Source organism: Tursiops truncatus, chromosome 20, assembly GCF_011762595.2.
Source record: "Tursiops truncatus isolate mTurTru1 chromosome 20, mTurTru1.mat.Y, whole genome shotgun sequence".
NCBI lineage: Eukaryota > Metazoa > Chordata > Mammalia > Artiodactyla > Delphinidae > Tursiops > Tursiops truncatus.
In genome coordinates, this window is record NC_047053.1 from 41863368 (window position 1) to 41884338 (window position 20971).

The following is a 20971-nucleotide window of genomic DNA, read 5'->3' on the forward strand; positions in this document are numbered from 1 at the left end:
ACAAAGTTATATGTACCAGGATATCTACTAGAGTAATTTGTAATAGCCGAAGACTGGAAGCAAATTAAATGTCCATGAAGAGGGTACCAGTCAAGTAAATTATCACATATCTTTACCAAAGGACACTGGATAGAGTTTTTTTTTGTTTTTATTTTTCAAAATGAGGCACGAGGAGGAGAAACTATATAGAGAGGGTCTCTAGAAACAGTGGTTTTCATCCTCAGCTGCCTATCAGAATAACGCCTAGAGTCTTTAAAGATATACACACACACCCCTACATACTTATACAGATGCCCAGCCCCACCCTGCAGGATTTTGATTTAAAAGGTCCAGCAGAGGGTCCATGCATTTACATTTTTATAAAGTGCACAGGTGGTTCTGATGCTCAACCAGGTTTGTGAACCATTATCCTAGGAGACCAAGGACCTACAACTTTGATTTTTACTCATACTCTCTGCTTGAGAATCTATGTGCCAGCTCCAAATATTCTGCTTATTGCACCTGAAGCTACCACTTAGAACAGACATCTGGAGAAGCATCAAGGCCTTTATCAGCACTTGGAGCTGCCTGGACCTGATGAGTGATTGAGATACCAACACACTTTTTAATGTGACTGGGCTCACTCCCAATAGCACAAGGCAAGTGAGTCTAATTTTTAAAATGGTACTATGGGCTTTAAAAAAACATATCTTCAAAAAAATCTGACTACAAAACCAAAGCATGTTAAGCAGCATCAACCTTCCAAAGGTTATTATAAAATATGAGTCATGTTCCTTTAGGAATGGACTGCTGAGACAAATAAAATGACAAACATTCTGTAAAACTCAGCCTTATGGGACAAAAAGAACTCTGTCAGAAAACTAGATCAAGATGGCAAACAGAACACTTTTATTTGTCTCCCTTCCTGCCCCAAATCCCATGAAATGACAGAAAGTGAGAGAGAATGGTTAAAAAGCATGGAACATGTATCTGGAAGTTTTAACACTGATCTAAGAGGAGTCTCAGAAGGAAAGAAGAGAAAGAATGATAGAGAAAAAAACAATAAAAGACAGAAGAAAAAAAATTTCTCCGGCTGAAGAGAGGTGTATCTTTGCAATTTAAAGGTTTCAATGAGTGATCAGGGTAAATGAAAAGAAACCCACATCTGTCTAGACACAGTGTTGTAAACTATCAGAACACCGAAGGTGAAGAGAAATTTCTAGAACCTTTTTGAGAGACAAAAACAGGTCACCTGTAAAAGGAACCAGAATAAACACTAGAAACTAGAAGACAATGCAACCATGTCTTCAAAAATCCATCTGGCTATCTATCTATCCTAGAAAATGATTCTCGTATGTACACAGGGAGGCACAGGCAAGCATCTTCATAACAGTGTTATGAAATACTATTATGATTTCCTTTTAGAGTGAAACTGAATTCAAATGACAGAAACATATAGCAATATGAAGGGAAAATCTTGTCTATCTTTCAGCATTTGCTGAAAAAAATGACAGATTTCAGGACTGCAGCTGGTATGAACCTTGCATTTTTACTACTAAGAAAGGACTCACCCAATGGATTAAAGTGAATTAAGATGGCTGGGGGACAGTTATTTTAGAACAATTTGTTTTTAGACACTCCAGGAATTTCAGAAGTCACCTAATTGTAAGTAATCAATACTACAATGATAAACCTTTCATACCTATTCATTAAAATAAGTTTAAGGACTTCTCTTGGCCAACTTTTACTATTTTACTATTTTACTATTTTGTCAAAATCTCAAAATGTTATTTAAAAAAATCTACAATTCTGAATTTTTATTCATTCAGAAAACCTTTTCTTATTTGTCTGAATTAGTGTGATTTTTTTCTGCATTTTATTTATAACAGCTAATCAATATGGAAGAGGCAACATCTTTCAGCTTATACCTGCAGAAACTAATAAACTTGTATTTCAACACTAGCAAATATCCAGTGGTCACACTTAAATTTCATAACCTTTTAAAACTGACCTTTCAAAGTTCTTATCATTCCTCTTAAATTAAGGGTAGAATGACCTTAATCATTCAAAATTCTACAGAAAATAAAAAAGAATTTTATTGAAATTCTGAAAACATAAATCAGCTGATTCATTTGTAAAGTGTGTGTGTGTGTTTGTGTGTGTGTGTGTGTGTCCTCAATTTACTTCCTTACAACAGATTAGAGCAGAAGAAATTTGTGTTATCTTCTCTACCTGAAGCAGAAATTCCTTTCAAGCTAAAAGCAACCAAATGTCACATGAATTTTAGTTGACCACAAACATGGATTCAAGCACAAATGACATGCACATCAGGTGTTCATGACTGGATTTTCCACTTGCTTCAAAAAACCTGAAAGAACAGTTTAACAGGGAAGACTTGTTTAGTTTATTTCACCTGACTTTGTTTAAACCTAATTCTTTTGAAAAGGAAGCAAAATAACACTAATAATGGCTTTTTTCTTGGCCATGCCAGTAGACTTGCGGGATCTCAGTTCCCCGACCAGGGATTGAACCCAGGTCCTGGCAGTGAGAGCACCGAATCCTAACCACTGGACTGCCAGGGAATTCCCAATAATGGCTTTTTATAATACAAACAAAGAACATCATAATAAACAGATGAATGTTGTGTATAAGTTCTACACCAACTGAGGCGCTTCCACAAACAGTATTTGATTTCATTTTTACAAAAACTTGATGAAATAGGTAGTTATTTCCCCTTGACAAATCAGAAACAAAAAAAGTGGGAAGAACTGTAACACATAACCACACCTTCTGACTACAAAACTTGTGATTTTTCCACCGTTTCTCATTGCCTCATGTGTAAATAAATCCAATACATGCTTAAAGAAAGCACGTTTCTTGACAATGGCTTAGAGACACTTTGGGATAAGATTATTGTGATAAAAATGACAAATGACTAAATAGGATAAAAAATCCAGTGGCTAATGCATATGAAAAATCTGATACCTAATAAACTAGCTATTGTGGATTATAGTATCAAGAAGCACTGATGTGGTCTGAGGTGAAAGATCGGTATGGTGGGGAGCAATTTTCACATCATTTATACAATTTTTCTTGAAGTCACCATCACTTTTTCTAAGACATTTCTTACAACAAGGAGAAAGAATGGATGAATGAAATGAATGGGTCCATTCTATAAAGGACCCAATACTATATTTCCACACTATCCAGTCCTTTGGCATTCTCAATTTTTTTTTGTTTTGTTTTGTTTTAATGCAGTAGTACTAGTATCCTCCTCCCCACTGGGCCTCCGGTATTTTAAAGAGGTTTACCATCTTGTCTAAAGTGGCCTCTTCCATTATGGCATTCTTGAGCTAGAACAAAGTCAGTTCCAGTATGTAGGGGTATTATGGCTTATAGATAGAGTTTGATACAGAATACATATTTACTAATTTAAAAAATATTTACTAAACAGCTACCATATTCTCAGTATTAAGACCTATATGAAATACTGTGGGAGATTCAGAAATGAATAAGATGTGGACTTAAAGTCTACAACAGGGGTTGACAAACTTTTTCTGTAAAGGGCCAGATAGTAAATATTTTAGGCTTTGTGGGCCATGCAGTCTCTTTTGCAAATACTCAACTCTGCCATTGTAGCATGAAAGCAGCCACAGACAATACATAAATGAACAAGGGTGGCTGTGTTCCAAAAAAACTTTATTTATAAAAACTGGTGGTTGGCTGGATACGGCGCATGGGCCACAATTTACCGACCCTTGGTTTAAAACCATTGCCAGGGTATACCCGAATAAAACATACTCAACCTGACTGTTCAGGCTTTTACTATTTCCTGTGTGAATTGTTATACAAGTTCCCCTCTCTTGTCTTATGTCACCAACTTCACTCCCCTAAATACTCCACTCGACAAAGCTGCCAGAGTGAGCTTATGTTTTAACACTATGTCACTGCTATTCTTAAAACTCTTCAATGGCTTAGCACTACTCACAGAAAAGAAGTCCATACTTCTTAGCACAGTATAAAAGGCTCTTTGTGCTCCATCCCCTGCTTTAGCCTCCTGACTTATCCCCCACGTCTCTTTCTACCTCCCCTTCCCTACCTTTTATGCTGCAGCAGTACTGAATTACTGTAACACACCATGCTGTTTGTGTGTCTCTGTTCCTTTGCATATTTGTTCTTTCTACCTAAAATGCCTGACTCCATCAGGAAACATATCCACCCAGAAATTCCTCTGTGAAGGCTCCTCTCACCCGACAAGCTGACCACACCTGACACCTTTTCACTTCCTTACCCCGTATGTACTTTCTATTACTGCATGTGGCGGATTAGACTGTGAGCTGCTCAAGGGTAGGCAATTGGAGCATTAACCCCTAGTACAGTGTCTGGCACACACTAGGCTAGATAAATCCACTGATCGAAAGTCAACAGAAGGTATTGTAAATGATGCGCTACTATTTCTTTTTTTTTTTTGGCCACACTGTGTGGCTTGCAGGATCTTAGTTTCCCCACCAGGGATTGAACCTGGGCCACCGCAGTGAAACCACCAAGTCCTAACTACTGGACCGCCAGGGAATTTCCGATACACTACTAGTTCAAGAAGGAACAGAACATACCATTCTTGAAAGGGAGAATGAGAAAAAGTTTGAAGAAAGTGGTGGTACATGAGCCAGGTATTGAAAAGATAAGTAAACATAGAGGGTAAACGTTCTCAGTGAAGAAAAAAAAAAAAGAGGTAACAGCAGAGAAGTAGAAAAATACATTAATATCTGATGACTGGTAAATATTCAATATTTTAGTTTGGCTAAAGTGTATGGAGGGTTTCCCTGGTGGCGCAGTGGTTGAGAGTCCGCCTGCCAATGCAGGGGACACAGGTTTGAGCCCTGGTCTGGGAAGATCCCACATGCTGCGGAGCGGCTAAGCCCATGAGCCACAACTACTGAAGCCCATGAGCCTAGAGCCCGTGCTCCGCAACAAGAGAGGCCACCATAATGAGAAGCCTGGGCACCAAAACAGAGAGTCCCCGCTCGCTGCAACTAGAGAAAGACCATGTGCAGCAATGAAGACTCAACGCAGCCAAATATAAAATAAATAAATAAATAAATTTATAAAGTGTATGGAGAATAACTGGGAACACATCAGGAAAGGCCAATTTAGGGTCAGATCTAAGAGGACCTTAAAGACCAGACTAAGACTTCTGTACTTTGTTCTGTAGATCATGGTGAGTCACTGAAAGTTTCTGAAGAATAGAATGGTGTGAAACAGGAAGGTTAATCAAACAGAAGACAGGTGGTGGCAATGAGAACTGAAAGATACTGCCAAGATAGAACTGACAAAATTTGGCAAATAACTTGATATAGGACACAACAGAGTGGTAGAAATCTTGGAGTTTTAAGCTTGGGAAATTGGGATAAACAGGGAAGTAGGAGCAGGAAGGAAAGTAGTAAGAAAAAACAACAACAAAAAAGTGAATTTGGTTTTGGAATATTAAATTTGAGACCTGATAACATATCCAGGTAGAGGTATTTGGTATAAATCTGAAAGTGAGAGAAAGATACTTTCAAGAGATGAGACATAAATTTGGGAGTCATCTAACTACAGGTGATAAGTAAAACCTGAAGAGAAGCGATGGTAAAGGATCAAATGCACTTTATCAAATTTTATTTACCAAAATGAAAGTATCCTTTGTATTTCTACCAAAGTATCAATAACATTATTGTATTAATTTGCAAACATATCCATTTCCCTGACTCTCTACTCCTTGTGGGAAAAGGTCGTGCTTTATTATCTTTGTGTCTCCTGCTTAATACCTTGAAAATAGCAGGTATTCAATACATTTACTTAATGAAGCAGCCCCCGTAATTCTAGCATGTAGAAAATCCAACTTCCTATGTCATGATACAAGTCAACACAGCACAAATTTTTAAAAAATTCTTCAAAATCTTCATCTTCACATGTCTGTATCAAATGGTGGCAACCTAAGGTAAATGGGTCAGTGGTTACCATGGGGCAGATGCTACCATTATCTTTTTTCCAACTACTCGGAAGATTTAGCAGTTGACAATTAATCCCTATACCTTTTACCATGTCTATTCTCCATCAAAAGTCAGTATTACCCTAGTCCTTAGTATGCTTAAAAGGAAAGAGAAAGAATACTGGCATGGTATTTACAGGGCTGCAGACTCCTAATATATGGTAGTTGATTTCACTGACCTTTATGTGTCTGTTCATAGCAGTGGACTGCGCTGCTCGCACCAGACCCTCGAGCTCAGCACCGCTGAAGTTCTTGGTCTCTACGGCCAGTTCTTTTATGTCTACATCAGCAGAGAGCAACTGATGCCCTCTCATCCTTGCTGTGTGGATGTGAAGGATCTGGAGTCGGCCTTTCTCATCTGGTAAGCCTGATAAAATTGAAAATAAAATAGACATTATTATAATCTTAATGTTTTTCTTATAGGTACTCAAGCGTGTAAATACCTGCTTCTGATATACAACTTTTCTAACAAATATTAAGTTATATGACTTTGCTCCTGCTAATGAACTCTAATTACACTCCCCTCCCCCAATCAGTGACAGATCTATTTACCTATCTCCATTTTAACTTCCAGTCTTCCAGGTCGAAGGAGAGCCTCATCTATGAGATCTGGTCTGTTGGTCATTCCTGAGCACAGTTGTTAAAACAACAAACAAATTATCAGAATTCAAAAATAAGATAAAATGCCCCTTCAGTATGTGTAAGAATAGCATTTTCCCTGACAAGCTAAGAGGACATTTTATAAAAGTCAAATAGAAAAGCAGTCATTTTCAAAAATATCATTTGTTCTCGACCTAATGAAAATACCTGGGGACTTTGCTTTAGTATTTCACTACTGTACAGGCCAGTGGAATATAAATGTAATGAAATCTTCACATATTTAAAAAGAAAATTTTAGGTTCAGAGAAGGTAAGTAAACTATCAAAGTGAGAGAGGGGCAATGTGAACATGATCTGTCTGACCCCAACATCCCTTCTCTTTTTTGTAGGCCAATGGTTTTCAACCTTCATAAACGGCAGAATTTTTGTTTTGTTTTGTTTTCAAAGTCATCTTAAGAAGAACTTCAGTACATAACGCAGTTAAAAAGATAAGTTATAATAGGGATGCATGATCTGAAGCTCAAACCCTGGCCGCACAGACCCTGAAGTAGCTCTGAGGACTCCTGGAGGCCTACAGGACCCAGTTTGAAAACCACTGCATTACATCGTGCAGCCTTTTTCACCTGTTAACTATAAGTTTAAAGCCATGAGTTGGGACTTCCCTGGTGGTCCAGTGGTTAAGAATCCGCCTTCCAATGCAGGGGACGCGGGTTCGATCCCTGGTCGGGGAACTAAGATCCCACACGCCACAACTAGAGAGAAGCCCATGTGCCACAACGAAGAGCCCGCGTGCCGCAACGAAAGATCCCACATGCCACAACTAAGACCCGACGCAGCCAAAAATAATAAAAAATAAATTTAAAAAAAAAGTGAGGAGTTTTATTAAAAGAAAAAAAAAAGCCATGAGTCACTAAAACCCATTTTTCATTTGTCCTATTAAGGCTAGACATTAAAATAGTGAAATTCTTCAATATCACTTGATTCTAATTTGGAAACACTGGCAAAATAGTATAATTACAAGCTACACAAATCTGAATTCAGAACCTAAGTATCTAATGTTTTTGAAATCATAGTACCTTTTTTTTTTAAACCAAGCAAACATACCAATGACTAAGATGTTGTTTAGTTGCTCTACCCCATCAATTTTGGACAGCAACTGGTTGACGACAGTGTCATGAACTCCTGTGCTACCAGCCATGCTCCCTCTCTGTTTGCAGATGGCATCAATTTCATCAAAGATGATGATGTGCAAACCACTGTTAGCACCAAGCTAGTGAAAGAAATAACATTAAAGATCATAATTTGAATATATTATTAAACAAACTAATCAAAAGAGCAAAACAAAGCGTTTGCGCTTTTTGACTAATAAATGTAGCCAGTATAATCATGATTGCTGCCCTCTCAAAGGTGTTGGAACTGCAGTCTCAGAATTCTGCAAAGTGAAAAGGCATTCCAGAACCTCATATTTAATAGACATAAAACGAAAACACACATTATATACTGATGAAAATGAATAGTCCATCATAACTAACTATTCATTCACACACATTTCTTATCTCACTCTTTGAAAGAAGAACTGTCAAGCATTTCTTAGGTCAATGAACGGCAGCTCCCTCCCATTTTCCCTGAGTTTTGGTGAGAGGATAGCCCCCAAAGCAGTAAGTTTAATATTTGTCACACTATATAGCTGAAGAGTAACTCCACACAGAGGTAGACTGGGAATTGGGCAAATGGGAGAAGATACTGAACTTGATTCATATTCAGTTATATCGTATGAAAACAGATTGCTTCTTCTGAACAGTAAAGTGAGAACAGAGACAAAGTTTATAAAAAGAACATGGTCAAGCAGATGCTGTTTCTTCTACATAGTGATTTCTGTTTTACTTTGTCAGATATAGAGTTATCATTAAAAGAAATCAGTTTATATATTTTGAACTTTTAATAGATGCAAATACTTTTAAATGCCAATAGTTCACTAGGTTAAGTTAACATGGACCTTCTAGCAATTTATATTTAAGTAATTAAGCCTCTTGTTAGGAACCAAAGGGGGAAGTGCATTGCAGAGATTTTTTTTTTTTTTAACAAAAACCATTAGGGATTAGCAAAACAAAACAGGTGAAAATGAACATAACCTAAATATGACAACATACGGATGGTATAAATGATGGGCATAATGAGATTCAAGATTAGATATGGTTGGTATTCACTAAAACTCTGGCAAGGATATCATTTTTTTTTTAAATAGACTTAAAAATTTTACTATGAAAGTATTAGATGTTAACTGAGCAAAAGTTATAAAACAAATAGAAATAAGTTAAAAATAAACTATATTATGTTGCTTAAAGATAAATGCTGTTAATGCAGATTTATTTGTTTTAATTTTATTTTAATTAAAAATTGGAAACTCACTGCATCTTGCATTCTCTTGAACATTAACTGTTTTTTAAAAACAATTTAAAATTGTTATTTTGGGTTCTAATTGCAAAATACATGATCACTATAGAAAACTTGGAAAAAATACCAAAAGATGTAAAGAAATCTCAATCATCCAAAATTCAACTAGCTAGAAATAACTGATATTATTAATTTGGTACTACATAAAAAGTTTGTATCTCTTTTTTCCAGCCCAGATATTATCTTAAGCCCTTTCCCATGTCTATAAATACAGCTATACATTATGAGTTTTAATGGCTCCATAATATTTCATCATATGACTGGTTTCACAATTTAATTCCCCTACTCCACATTAATTCTTTACTGTCACATATTTAACAATTTCTAAGTTTTTAGTATCAAGAAGTTGTTGCAATGAACATTTTTTTTTTTTAAAGAAGATATTGGGGGTAGGAGTTTATTAATTTATTTATTTTTGCTGTGTTGGGTCTCGGTTTCTGTGCGAGGGCTTTCTCTAGTTTTGGCAAGTGGGGGCCACTCTTCATCGCGGTGCACGGGCCTCTCATTACCACGGCCTCTCTTGCCGCGGAGCACAGGCTCCAGACACGCAGGCTCAGTAGTTGTGGCTCACGGGCCTAGTTGCTCCGCGGCATGTGGGATCCTCCCAGACCAGGGCTCGAACTCGTGTCCCCTGCGTTAGCAGGCAGATTCTCAACGACTGCGCCACCAGGGAAGCCCGCAATGAACATTTTTATACTTAAATCTTTGACAATATGTATGATTACTTCATGAAGGCAAATTGTTATGTTAAAAGGTGTTTTGAGTATTTTAATGCTCTTGAAATAGGCTTTCAAATATTTTTCTAGAAAGGTTTTTATCATTTTGTAACAATCCTACCACCGTATATGACAGTGACTATCTTGGTATATCCTCGAAAGTAATGAATACTAGAAATTTTTTAAAGTAGTTATCAACTTGATGTATGAATAATGGTATTTTTCAATCATTTTAAATTGGCATTTGTCTAATTATTGACGAGGCTAGCACTTTTTAAAATCATTTTTTTTACCACTGATAATTTTTCTCTTATTTCTTCATGTCCTCTGTACATTTTTCTGTTGGGATTTAATAATTTTTATTGATTTATAAAAATTATTTATATATTAAGGGTATTATTATATTTGTTATAAACGTTTTATCCCAGTTTGCTATTTGTCTTTTAATTTTATTTATGGTATATTTTTGATAAATGGAAGGGTTTTAAAAAATGTATTTTTACTATTTAAACAGCCAACATTATCAATTTTTATTTTTATGATGTTTTCCATTACTTTTATCCTTAAAATCCTCTCCCATTACAGACACTGGTAGTCACCTACATTTTCTTCTCTTGTAAATTTTTACTTTACATATAATTCTTTAGTCTATCTGGAATTTTATTTTTGTATATGGTACAAGTGAAGTAAGAATCCAAGTAATTCTTCAAAGAGTTAACTAACTGATCCAATATTGTTGACTAAATAAACTTTTCTTCATTGACTGAGATGCCATTTCTATCAGGCTTTATATTTTCGTATGTGCTAGACTATTTCCAGCCTATACTATGGACCATAGCAGTGGTTTGGGCAAGCTCTTACCCTCCACACGTTCTTCTTCTTTTTTATAACTGTCTTGGCTACTTTCAACCATGTTTACTTCCTGACGATTATTAGAATCATTCTACTAGAGCAAAAACAACTTTCTCCAATGAAAAACAAACAAAAAAAGTAAAAAATAAACAAAAAAGCCAAGCTTTGATTGGAATTAGATTCAATCTCTAAATCAGTTTAGGAAGTACTAATATCTTTATAGCACATTCAGTTCTTAAGAATATGTCTCCAATTATTCAAGTCTTTTACATCTCCCAATAAAGTTTTGTACTTTTTGTCATACTAATTCATTCATAACATTCCTAACTATTTATGTTTTTTGGTTGCAGTTGTGCATGGGATTTTTACATTATATTTCAAAAACAGTATATATGAAGAAATATTAATTTTTGTATATTTATTTTATATCTGGCTACTTAACTTTCTTCTAACATCTAAGTTTTTTTAGTTGATTCTTTTGAATTTTCTAAGTAGACAATCATATTACCTGCAAATACAACTTTGTGTCCTCCTAAATCACAGGTACACTTGTTTTGGGGTGTGAGAAATTATTCCTGAACAAAGACATGCAGAAGGAGAAAGAGAGGGCCTAACAGATAAGAATTTAGAAGCATGCAGGGCCACTTGAGCAAACGGCTAAGAGGCAATCCAGGCCCTATAAAAGGGATAATAAAATTTACCTAACGTGAGAAACAAAAGTTATAGTACTATCACAACAGGGAGCAGGCCTTTCTATTGAACTCTCTCTCTCTCTCTCTCCCTCTCACACACACACACACACACACACACACACACACACACACACACACACATGCAAAAGCAGAATGCTCTTTATGTAAGATGATTTTAATCCTGACTTTAGGATGGAAACGGAGAAATACGTAGTTGGAAGGTCAGTGAGAAACAATGGTATGTAAATGAGGTAAACAGAATCTGTAAGAGAGTTTTGGTGATGGGAGTAGTGATGACTAAAAAGCCAAGTCCTAGGTTTGGTTACTGCCTGCAAGTAGAAGGGGAAGTAACAGCAAAGGTAAGAAATTATCTTGTAGTTATGATAAGAAAGCTGTAGAAGGGAAAAGATGGAAGGGAAAAATTTTTTTTTAAGTTTCTACCATAAGAAGATTAAAGAGTTAACAGGACATCTAATTAGAAATGTCCTCCAGAGAATAAGATATAAACTGAACAAAACAGGTGAGAAAGATAGATCTGAGAGTCATCTACAAATGGTAAAGAAGAGTATAGTAGCAAACTAGATTCTGTAAGAAGATGAATCATATAATTAAGCTGGAGGCATATAAAAGCAAGACAGATTCTGGGCTACAACACCAGAAGATGACTCCAATAAAGGCAACCCAAAGGAAAAAGGATCAAGCAAACATGACAAAGATAAAAGATGAAATGTTACATCAGAAGTAGGAAGAAAAACAGTTCTAAAAATGACCTGAAGGAAATTGGATTGGATCTAAAACACATCTGAATATATATTAAAAAAAATAAAAAACAGATAAAACACTGTATGATCAAGCAATTCCACTCCTTGGTTTATAGCAGCTCTACTCATAACTGCCCCAAACTAGAACCAACCCAAATGCACTCTAGTGGGTGAGTGAATAAACAAACTATGGTACATCCATAAGATGGAATACTACTCAACAGTAAAAAGGGATGTTTGATACATGCGACAACTTGGATGAATCTCAAAGGCAATATGATGAGTGAAAGAAGCCAGTCTGAAAAAGAAGAAACTGGTCATAGTTACGTACTATGATCCCATTTATATGACACTGGAAAAGACAAAAGTATAGGGATGGAAAACAGATCAGTAGTTACCAGGAGTTATTAGCAAAGGGACAGCATGAGGGAATTTTGGGGGGTGATGTAAATGTTCTGCATGTAGATTTTGGTGGTGGTTACATGAAACTATACACATGTTAAAATCTATAAAATGGTACACCAGAAAAGTTAGTTCTACTTCATAATAATAAACAAAAAATAGATACAGTATCTTATAATACTTACATTTTATTATTCATTATTTGGAGTACTGTTCATTCTTTAATGCATTCTTATGCAAGATGATACTCATGTGTTCATTAAGGTTCCAAAATTTAACTAAGTTTCATTATATTTTTTCCTGAACATAACTTACAAATTGTTCTCTTTCCACAATTGTTTTAAAACTAAATTAAAACCTGAAAAAATTAACTTTATTTCTCAATTACTGTCATAATTATTGAACAGATGTCTGATAAGTGATAGCTTGTTGCTTAAAAAAATTTCAACACCAAAAACTATTCACCTTTCCATCTGTAGAGAAGACAGAGAATGAAGAATTGGAACTACAACCTTAGCTTTGCCAAACACTTCTATATAGTAGAGCATTAATACTTGCTGTCTTCAAAGAAAAACTAGGACACTCCTGTTTGTGACTAAGAAGCTGTGAGATTCTACATTATTTTTAGAAAACATTTTTATTCAAAGTTGTCTGTCAATACAGCATAAAACAAAAAGCTGTTATAATGTATGAATTTTGCTATCAATGTGCCTTACGTTACCACTGGAATCATGACTTCCTTCTCAGTCGAACCTCAAAAATCATCTATGTGGAAGGGAAGCCAGAGACAATAAGGATACTGTGCTTGATTTAATGATCACAGGAGCAATCTTCCCTAACCATAATTCAGTACAATTCTGACCTTTTCAGAACCTTGCTAATCTTACGACTTGTCATCAGGTCCCTTCCGCCAACCTACTGAGTATGATAACATCAATTTCTACAGGTGTGTTACTTAAATAAAGGCAAGTTCTTACTGCAATAAATTAAGAATCAGGTAAGGAAGATGTCAAGATTAATGTTCACAGATTAATATAGCTGAATTATCAATAAACCCTTTACCAAAGAGTTTAAAGTTCCACAATGCAATTCTCTTCAACTCACTGACTTCTAGCTCTGTTCTTACCATTTGCAAAGTCTTCCCCCATAGAAACAGAGCTGATGCTGTTGAGCCCCTGGCAACAGCCTTGGAAAATGGCTGTTCTATATTTAGCTAGTTTGACCTATATGCAAGTGTTCATCTTTGTCAGCCTGGACTGTCCAGAATCACAGAGGTGATGCTTTTCTTTATTATGTAACACATATATACTCTCCATGGGGTCATTAACCGAATATACCAAGCCTTTCTGGATGTAAGGATTGAGAAAAGTATATCAGAAAAAGCTGGCTATGATTAATATCTACCTAGAAATTCTTTGCCAACTCAGTTTTATTATTAATAGTGTCATACTTAAACTGTCTGCAAGTTTAAAAACAGCACCAAAGATACCTATGCAGCCATGTGGAAACTATCACAACAGATTTTATAAAATGCTTCTCACCTGCACCTAATAATTTAATCCTCAGTATACCATTAGGGTCCACTTGAAAAACAATTTCAGTTTTTAATTTTCACTGTTAAGCAGTTTTAACTATTTATAAAGATTGATATCTCATGACTACGTTTTTTCTAGAAGTATTCCACAGGAACAAAATGGAAAATATATTTTTTTAAAAACAGAAAAAAAACCTCACTCTATCTTGCAATTACTGTATGGGTCCACTGGATCTTTTCATAAATCTAAGATATATTATACTATTTCAAAATTCTAGAAATTATGTCATCATTACTCATGTGGGAAGATCCCACATGCTGTGGAGCAAATAAGCCCATGCGCCACAACTACTCAGCCTGCACTCTAGAGCCCGCAAGCCGCAACCACTGAAGCCCATGAGCCTATAGCCCGGGCTTCACAACAAGAGAAGCCACTGCAATGAGAAGCCCACGCACTGCAAGGAAAAGTAGCCCGTGCTCGCCACAACTAGAGAAAGCCCACATGCAGTAACGAAGACCCAATGCAGCCATAAATAAATAAAGTTAAAATGATACTTTAAAAAAATTAGATTGGGGTTTCCCTGGTGGCACAGTGGTTGAGAGTCCGCCTGCAGATGCAGGGGACGCGGGTTCGTGCCCCAGTCCGGGAGGATCCCACATGCCGCGGAGCGGCTGGGCCCGTGGGCCATGGCCGCTGGGCCTGCACGTCTGGAGCCTGTTCTCCGCAACGGGAGAGGCCACAGCGGTGAGAGGCCCGCGTACCACAAAAAAAAAAAAAAAAAAAAAATTAGATTGGCCATTCTAAAAGGTGTATACAAATCTAAAAATAAAAATATTTTGCAATTATGGAGTGCCTGGTGTCCATCCCGTCTTCAACAAAATTATAAGCCAAAGATTTTTTTAAAAACTCTTCAAGTATTGTCTTGACGACGCAAGTAGAAGAACAAGAAGTAATGATAAGCTATAATCTATGAGAGATGTATTTGAAATTTAGAATCAGTGTACAACTTCACACATGACAACTGATGAACAATTAGTTACATACAGAGGCTCCTGCGCATTTTGGGTATATATCTATCAATCAATCAGTAGATATCTTCAAACCCAGGAAAATATGGAATAAAAATTTGGTTTGCTATATTTAAGCTCTATTAAATATTTTAATAGTCTCTGCTTCCCTTTATTTTTGTTTGTAAGTGATCTGTAATCAACTTAAAAACAATTTTTAAAAAGAAGTTCTTTCAACCCAGATAGTAAATGGTAATGACTATTTTTCTTGGTATTCTGAGAGGTAAAAAGATATCTGAAACAAAAAATATTGTAGTATTAGGAACGAATTGTAAAACCGAATTGGTTCTGGGACTGTCTGAAGAGTTGAGATCAGTTATTAGACTTGCAATAATATACCAGGATGCAATGGAGCTGAGATGGCTAGAGATCTGAATATGAACAAGAACTTAATGGGATATAGGGAAGCAGGGGAGAAAACCACCTTGTGTAAAACTGAAATGATTAAGCACCCAACAACTAGATTTGAAGCAGCAGAAGGGTTGTTACAAAGGCAATGTTTAAAATTTATTTTTACCATCAACAAAAATAAAAAGTAGGAAATGACAGGATAAATTAGATTTAATAAAGCTTACTAGATTAAAAAATAGATATTATGTTTCTGGGTGTTATGCATATTGATCCATGTAAGTCTGTTATTTATTTTAATGTCTAAGATGATATTCCATTTCCTACTGAGAAGAATCAAGATGTTTCTAGCTTTCCCCCCATTGCATATAGTGCGGCAATCAACATTCTGGTACATGTCATTTGGTGCACAAGTGCAAGAGTATTTCTCTAGGGTAGAACTTGAAGTAGAACTTGAAGTAGGGTTGAAGTAGAACTCATGGGTCATGAGGTTTGTGCATCTTCATTTTTGTAAGATGTCAAATTAATCTGCACAATATTACTATTTTTCTAATTTATACTATGACTAGTAATGTATATGAAGCCCTGTTTCTCCATAACCTCATCAACTTCTGGCATTATTGGTCTTTGTAAATTTTATCAGGTTGTTTATAAGGTGATTTCTCTTTTATTATGCATTTTCCTGAGCATTGTTTCATCTGCTTATCGTCAGTTGGGTTCTTCCTCTGAGAAATTGCCTATTCATATCCTTTGCCAGTTTTTTAAAAAAATTGTGGTGTTTGTCTTTTTCTTACTTATTATACAGGAGTTATTACAGAGAATTTATTATAGAGGAATACCAATTTTTTGTGGATTATATGGGTTGCAAATATCTCTTCTAGTTTGAGACATTTGTATCCAGTGTAATTTGTCAGAGAGAATTTTCTTTATATTAATGTAGCCAAATAAACTTTTTTTTCTTTTATGGATTTAATTTCTATATCTTATTAAGAAATTCTTCCCTAGCCTCAATTCTTAATGCCTTTCCCTAGTTTTCTTCTAAAAATTTTCTCTTAAGTTTTAGTTTTGTTTTTTGCAAATCTATTTTGTAATTCTGTATGAAGTGAGACAGGGACTGCATTTTATCTTTTTCCAAACAGAGAGCCAATGATCTCAGTCCCATCTTGGAACAGTATATCATTTCCCCTCTGATTTGTATTGCCACTTTTCACGTAACAAGTTCTTCCTGTGTTCCTCTATTTCCATGGTCTGTTTTTTCATGAATATATAAAATTGTTTCAATTACTATAGGTTTCCAGTAAGTCTTGATATCTGAATAAGTAACTTTTCATTATTCTCCAAAATTTTCATGACTCTTCAAGCATCCAAAAAAAAAAAAAGTCAAATTCCAAAAAAGTCCTGTTAGACTTGACTGGAAAAGCACTGAACTTACAGATTAATATGGGCAGAACTGTCATTTTTATGATAATGTCAGGATTCCCATGTGAAAATGTTCTATCTTACCATTTATTAGCTCTTGAAAAAAGATTTTCAAAAATGTTTATAATTTTCTCCTTTAACGTTCCTGTTAGATTTAATCCTAGTTATCTTATCATTCTGAATGCTATTCTAAGTGAAATCTTTTTAAAAGTTACGTTTTCGGTATCTTCACATTTTCTTCGAGTCTTGTTATTCCTTTCTTGCCTTCTAAAGTATTTGAGTTTTCTTTATTCCTTCCCCCACTCCTCCCTCATGCCTTGGAAAAGCTTGAGAACTATAAACAATTTTCACATAAACATTTACTGAAGTTTTATGTTAATTAATATGTCTAACTTCTTCCCAAATAATACAAGGATCTTACATGGATTCAACCCACTTCCCACATGTTTTGTTCCATATTTTAGTTCTATCCTTAAAAAGATATATTGATCATCATTATTATTTTGTACAGTGAATCCTTCTTAAATTTAACCTCTTTTAAACGTTTTTATTGTGGAATATAACATACATAGAGGGAAAGTTCCACAAATGTGAATGTATGTCTGAAGGAACTGTCACAAAATGAACATCCATATAACCATAACAAGACGCAGAAGAGTGCCAGCATCCTGGCAGTGCCTCCTCACCACCCTTCCCCAACATCCCTCCCCTCCATGCCCCAAAGGCAACCACAATCTGATTTTTAAGGTAATTATTTCTCACTTTCCTTTATAGTTTTACCAACTTAGAAGCATGCATCATTAAACACTGTACTTTAGTTGAGCTGTATATAAATGGAATCATATAGTATATATGATCCTTTCTTGTGTTTTCTTTTGCTCAACATTTGTTAGATTCACAATTGTGTACAGCCAGTCTATTTTTATTACAATATAGTACTTTATTGTATATTTACATGACAATGTAAATTCTAAGTTGACAGCTATTCTCTTAAAAAATGACATTCAACTGATTTCTGATTTTTGTCATTTCTGTTGAGAAGACAGCTGCCAGCTAATTGCTGTTTATTGGAAGGTAATCCTTTTTTTTTTCTCTAGCTGCTTTTAAGATTTCTCTCTCTCTCCTTTTTTTATTTTCAGCCATTTAACAATGATTATAAGTGTAGAATTCTTCAGTATTTCTTTTGCTTGAGGTTTATATCACTGCTAGAATCCATGGACTGATGTTCTTCACCCATTTTAGAAAGTTCTAAACCCTTTTCTCTTCAAATACTGCTTTTGCCCCATCGTCTTTCTCCTGACTTTCTGGAAATTTAAATTGTGCACTAGACTTTCTTGTGGTATTTATCTCTCTTCATTCCTTTCATCCTTTGTCTGTAGTTATTTTTGTCTAACATCTTTCAGTTCACTAATTCTCTCTTTAGATGTGTCTAATCTGTTGTTTAAACTTGAGTTAATTTACTGAATTTCTCATTCCCAGAATTTCCATTTGATTTTTTTTAACAGTTTCTAGTGCTCTGCCAAAATTTTCAATCTTGTTTCTCTTTGAATGTAATAAGTATACTTATTTTAAAAGTCTGTATCTGAGAATTCCAGTATCTTGAGGCCCAATTTCTATCATCTTTTGTTTCTCTTTCTTCATGTTGTTTATGTCTTTGTGTATCTGATTGCTTTTGATTATAAGCCAGGCACTGCATTTGCAAACTATAGAAATAGTTTATGGCCTTGCATGATACTACCTTCCACCAGGAAGGATCTACAATTCTGCCAAATGTCTGGGGGCACTAGTGGTTTAGGAACCCTCAGCCTAATTTTAGAGAATGACATGACTCAAAGCTGATCTGTAGCCTCTGTAACAGCATGTCTGCTTCTGGTTAATGCTTGCTCCTATGGTGTAGCCCTTCAGAGTCCCAACTCAAAATGAGGCATGTTCATCAGACGTCCCCTCCTTGTGGGCCATAGGCTCTAATCTCTGTCCCCCTTATACCCACTAGCCCGTCAAGAGGGCTGCATAGCTGTTTAGCAGCTCCCTCCAGAAATGGCTAATTTCTCCAGAGGAACAGTGACCCCCATAAACTGGGACCTTTTTTTCTGGGCCTCCGTTCTCCCCCTAGATCTTGTAAGCTCTCTGATACCTCCAAGCACATTAAAAAAAAAAAAAAAATTAAACATTTTGTTGAGCTTTTCCAGTAGTCTTCAGTGGCAGGCATGATTCAGATTACCTAATCTGCCACAACTAGAAGTAGAAGTTCCAGATTTTATCTACATTTTTACCAATTTCATTGCTCACCATTGTTTCTCGCATCCACTGCTTTCCTTCTGGGTTCAATTTTCTTCATTCTCAAATATATCCTGCTTCACATTCTTCCAACAAGCTTCTGTGACTAGTTAATTCTATTAGACTTTGTCTGAAAAAATATCTTCATTTCATCTTATTCCTGAATGAGAATTAAGCTGGGTATAAAATTTTAAGTTGACAGTTATTTTTACTTAGCTCTGTGAAGATATTCTTCCACTCTTTTCTGGTCTCTCTTGCTGTTGTTAAAAAGTTTACTGTCAACATAATGGATATTCCTTTGGATGTCATCATCATTTCTTTTTTGTTGATACTAAGACATTTCTCTTTTTTTCTTTGGCATTCTCCAGTTTCACTACAATGCATCTAGACATAAATTTCTACTTATCCCATTTGGGCTCATGGTGCTACATGAATCTAAGTATTTATGTTTATTAATTCTAGAACATTCTCAGCCATTCTATCTTTGAATATTGCCTCTACACTATTCTATTTGGACTTCTCATTTTAACTCTGTTATCTCAATTTCTCTTTCATATTTTCCATCTCTCTATCTCTCTGTGCTACATTCTGGGTGATTTCTTTAGATCTATTCTACTGTTCATCACTTCTCTCCTCAGCTGAAACTACTGCTTATGTTTAACCTAGTTGCTGAGTTTAAAATTTTGATGATGACATTTTCCATTTAGTGGAGCTATTTTAGCTTCCCCTGTGAGACTCTCTTGTGGCCTGGCTTTGCTGGAGTATCCCTTGGGGTGTGCTTATATCTAACAACCCTATGTGTTAACATTGGCCCAGGATTCATTTTAAAATTAATTTCTCAATTTTGGGGCCCCAGACTACATAGTGGGGTGTTTGTGTGTGTGTGTGTGTGTGTGTGTGTGTTTTCAAATCCTAAACATGAGTTAAAGATCCATGGGTTAGAATTCCCATGGCAGATTCCTCATCTCCCACTCTAGAACCCAGGCAAATAGTTAAAAGGTTTTGTTATTTCTCTGTGCTGGTAGGGAAATATTTTCTAGTCATGCTTTTCATTGATGACAGAGCTGCTTTGAAGGTTCCAGTTCCTAGGCCACACCTTAAGTAAGTTCAAGGACTCATTTTATGTCCCCTATTGGATGATAAAACCCAAATGCACACATTACCAGAACCAAAAGCTGCAGCTCATTATCTTTACTACTCTAGTTTTCAGTTTTCTTTTGATTTCTGAAGACTTCCTTTTCTTTCCTGAGAGCTCAATTGTGCATTTGAAATTATTTTAGCTGGATTATATTTTATCCAGCTTTTGAAGATTTTTGTAGAAGGAAGATTTTCAGGTTACCTAGTCTACTGTATTGCCAGAACCAGAAATCCCACAATACTGTTTTTAAACTTTCCTTTAATGAAACAAATATATTAATACTAGTATATTAGTCAAAGTTTTCCAGAGAAACAGAATCAATAGATCTATAGATCTAGTCTATCTATTCTATTGGTACCTGAAAAAAAAAAAGAATATATATATATATATATATATATATATATAAATAAAATCTATCTACCCATCTATCTATCTAGAGATTAAATGTAAGGAGCCGGCTAACATAATTATGTAGGCTGACAAGTCCCAAGTTCTGCAGCTGGCAAACTGGAGACACAGAGAGCTGATGGTGTAGTTCCAGTCCAAAGGCCTACAAGCTTGACAGCCAGGAAGAGGTGTTTCAGTTTGAGTCTGAAGGCAGGAAAAAACTGATATTCCAGGTCAGGCAGTAGGAAATTCCCTCTTACTCAAGGGAAGGTAAGCCTTTTTGTTCTATTCAGGCCTTCAACGGATTGGATGGC

The 20971-nt window shown here is 35.6% G+C and overlaps 1 protein-coding gene across 5 annotated transcripts in view; it reads right to left on the bottom strand.

Moving 5' to 3' along the window:
* Positions 1–20971, bottom strand: part of NSF (N-ethylmaleimide sensitive factor, vesicle fusing ATPase) — a 156167-nt gene that overhangs the window by 48494 nt on the left and 86702 nt on the right. For all 5 annotated transcript variants that reach the window (XR_012328416.1, XM_019944419.2, XM_019944417.2 and 2 more), the window contains exons 10-12: positions 7714–7879; positions 6563–6637; positions 6190–6377 (exon numbers count right to left, since the gene is read on the bottom strand). Coding sequence is in view for 4 of the 5 variants with exons in the window: in XM_019944419.2 (XP_019799978.1) it covers positions 6190–6377; positions 6563–6637; positions 7714–7879 (429 nt within the window). In the remaining variant the exon portion in view is untranslated. The remainder of the gene's footprint in view (positions 1–6189; positions 6378–6562; positions 6638–7713; positions 7880–20971) is intronic.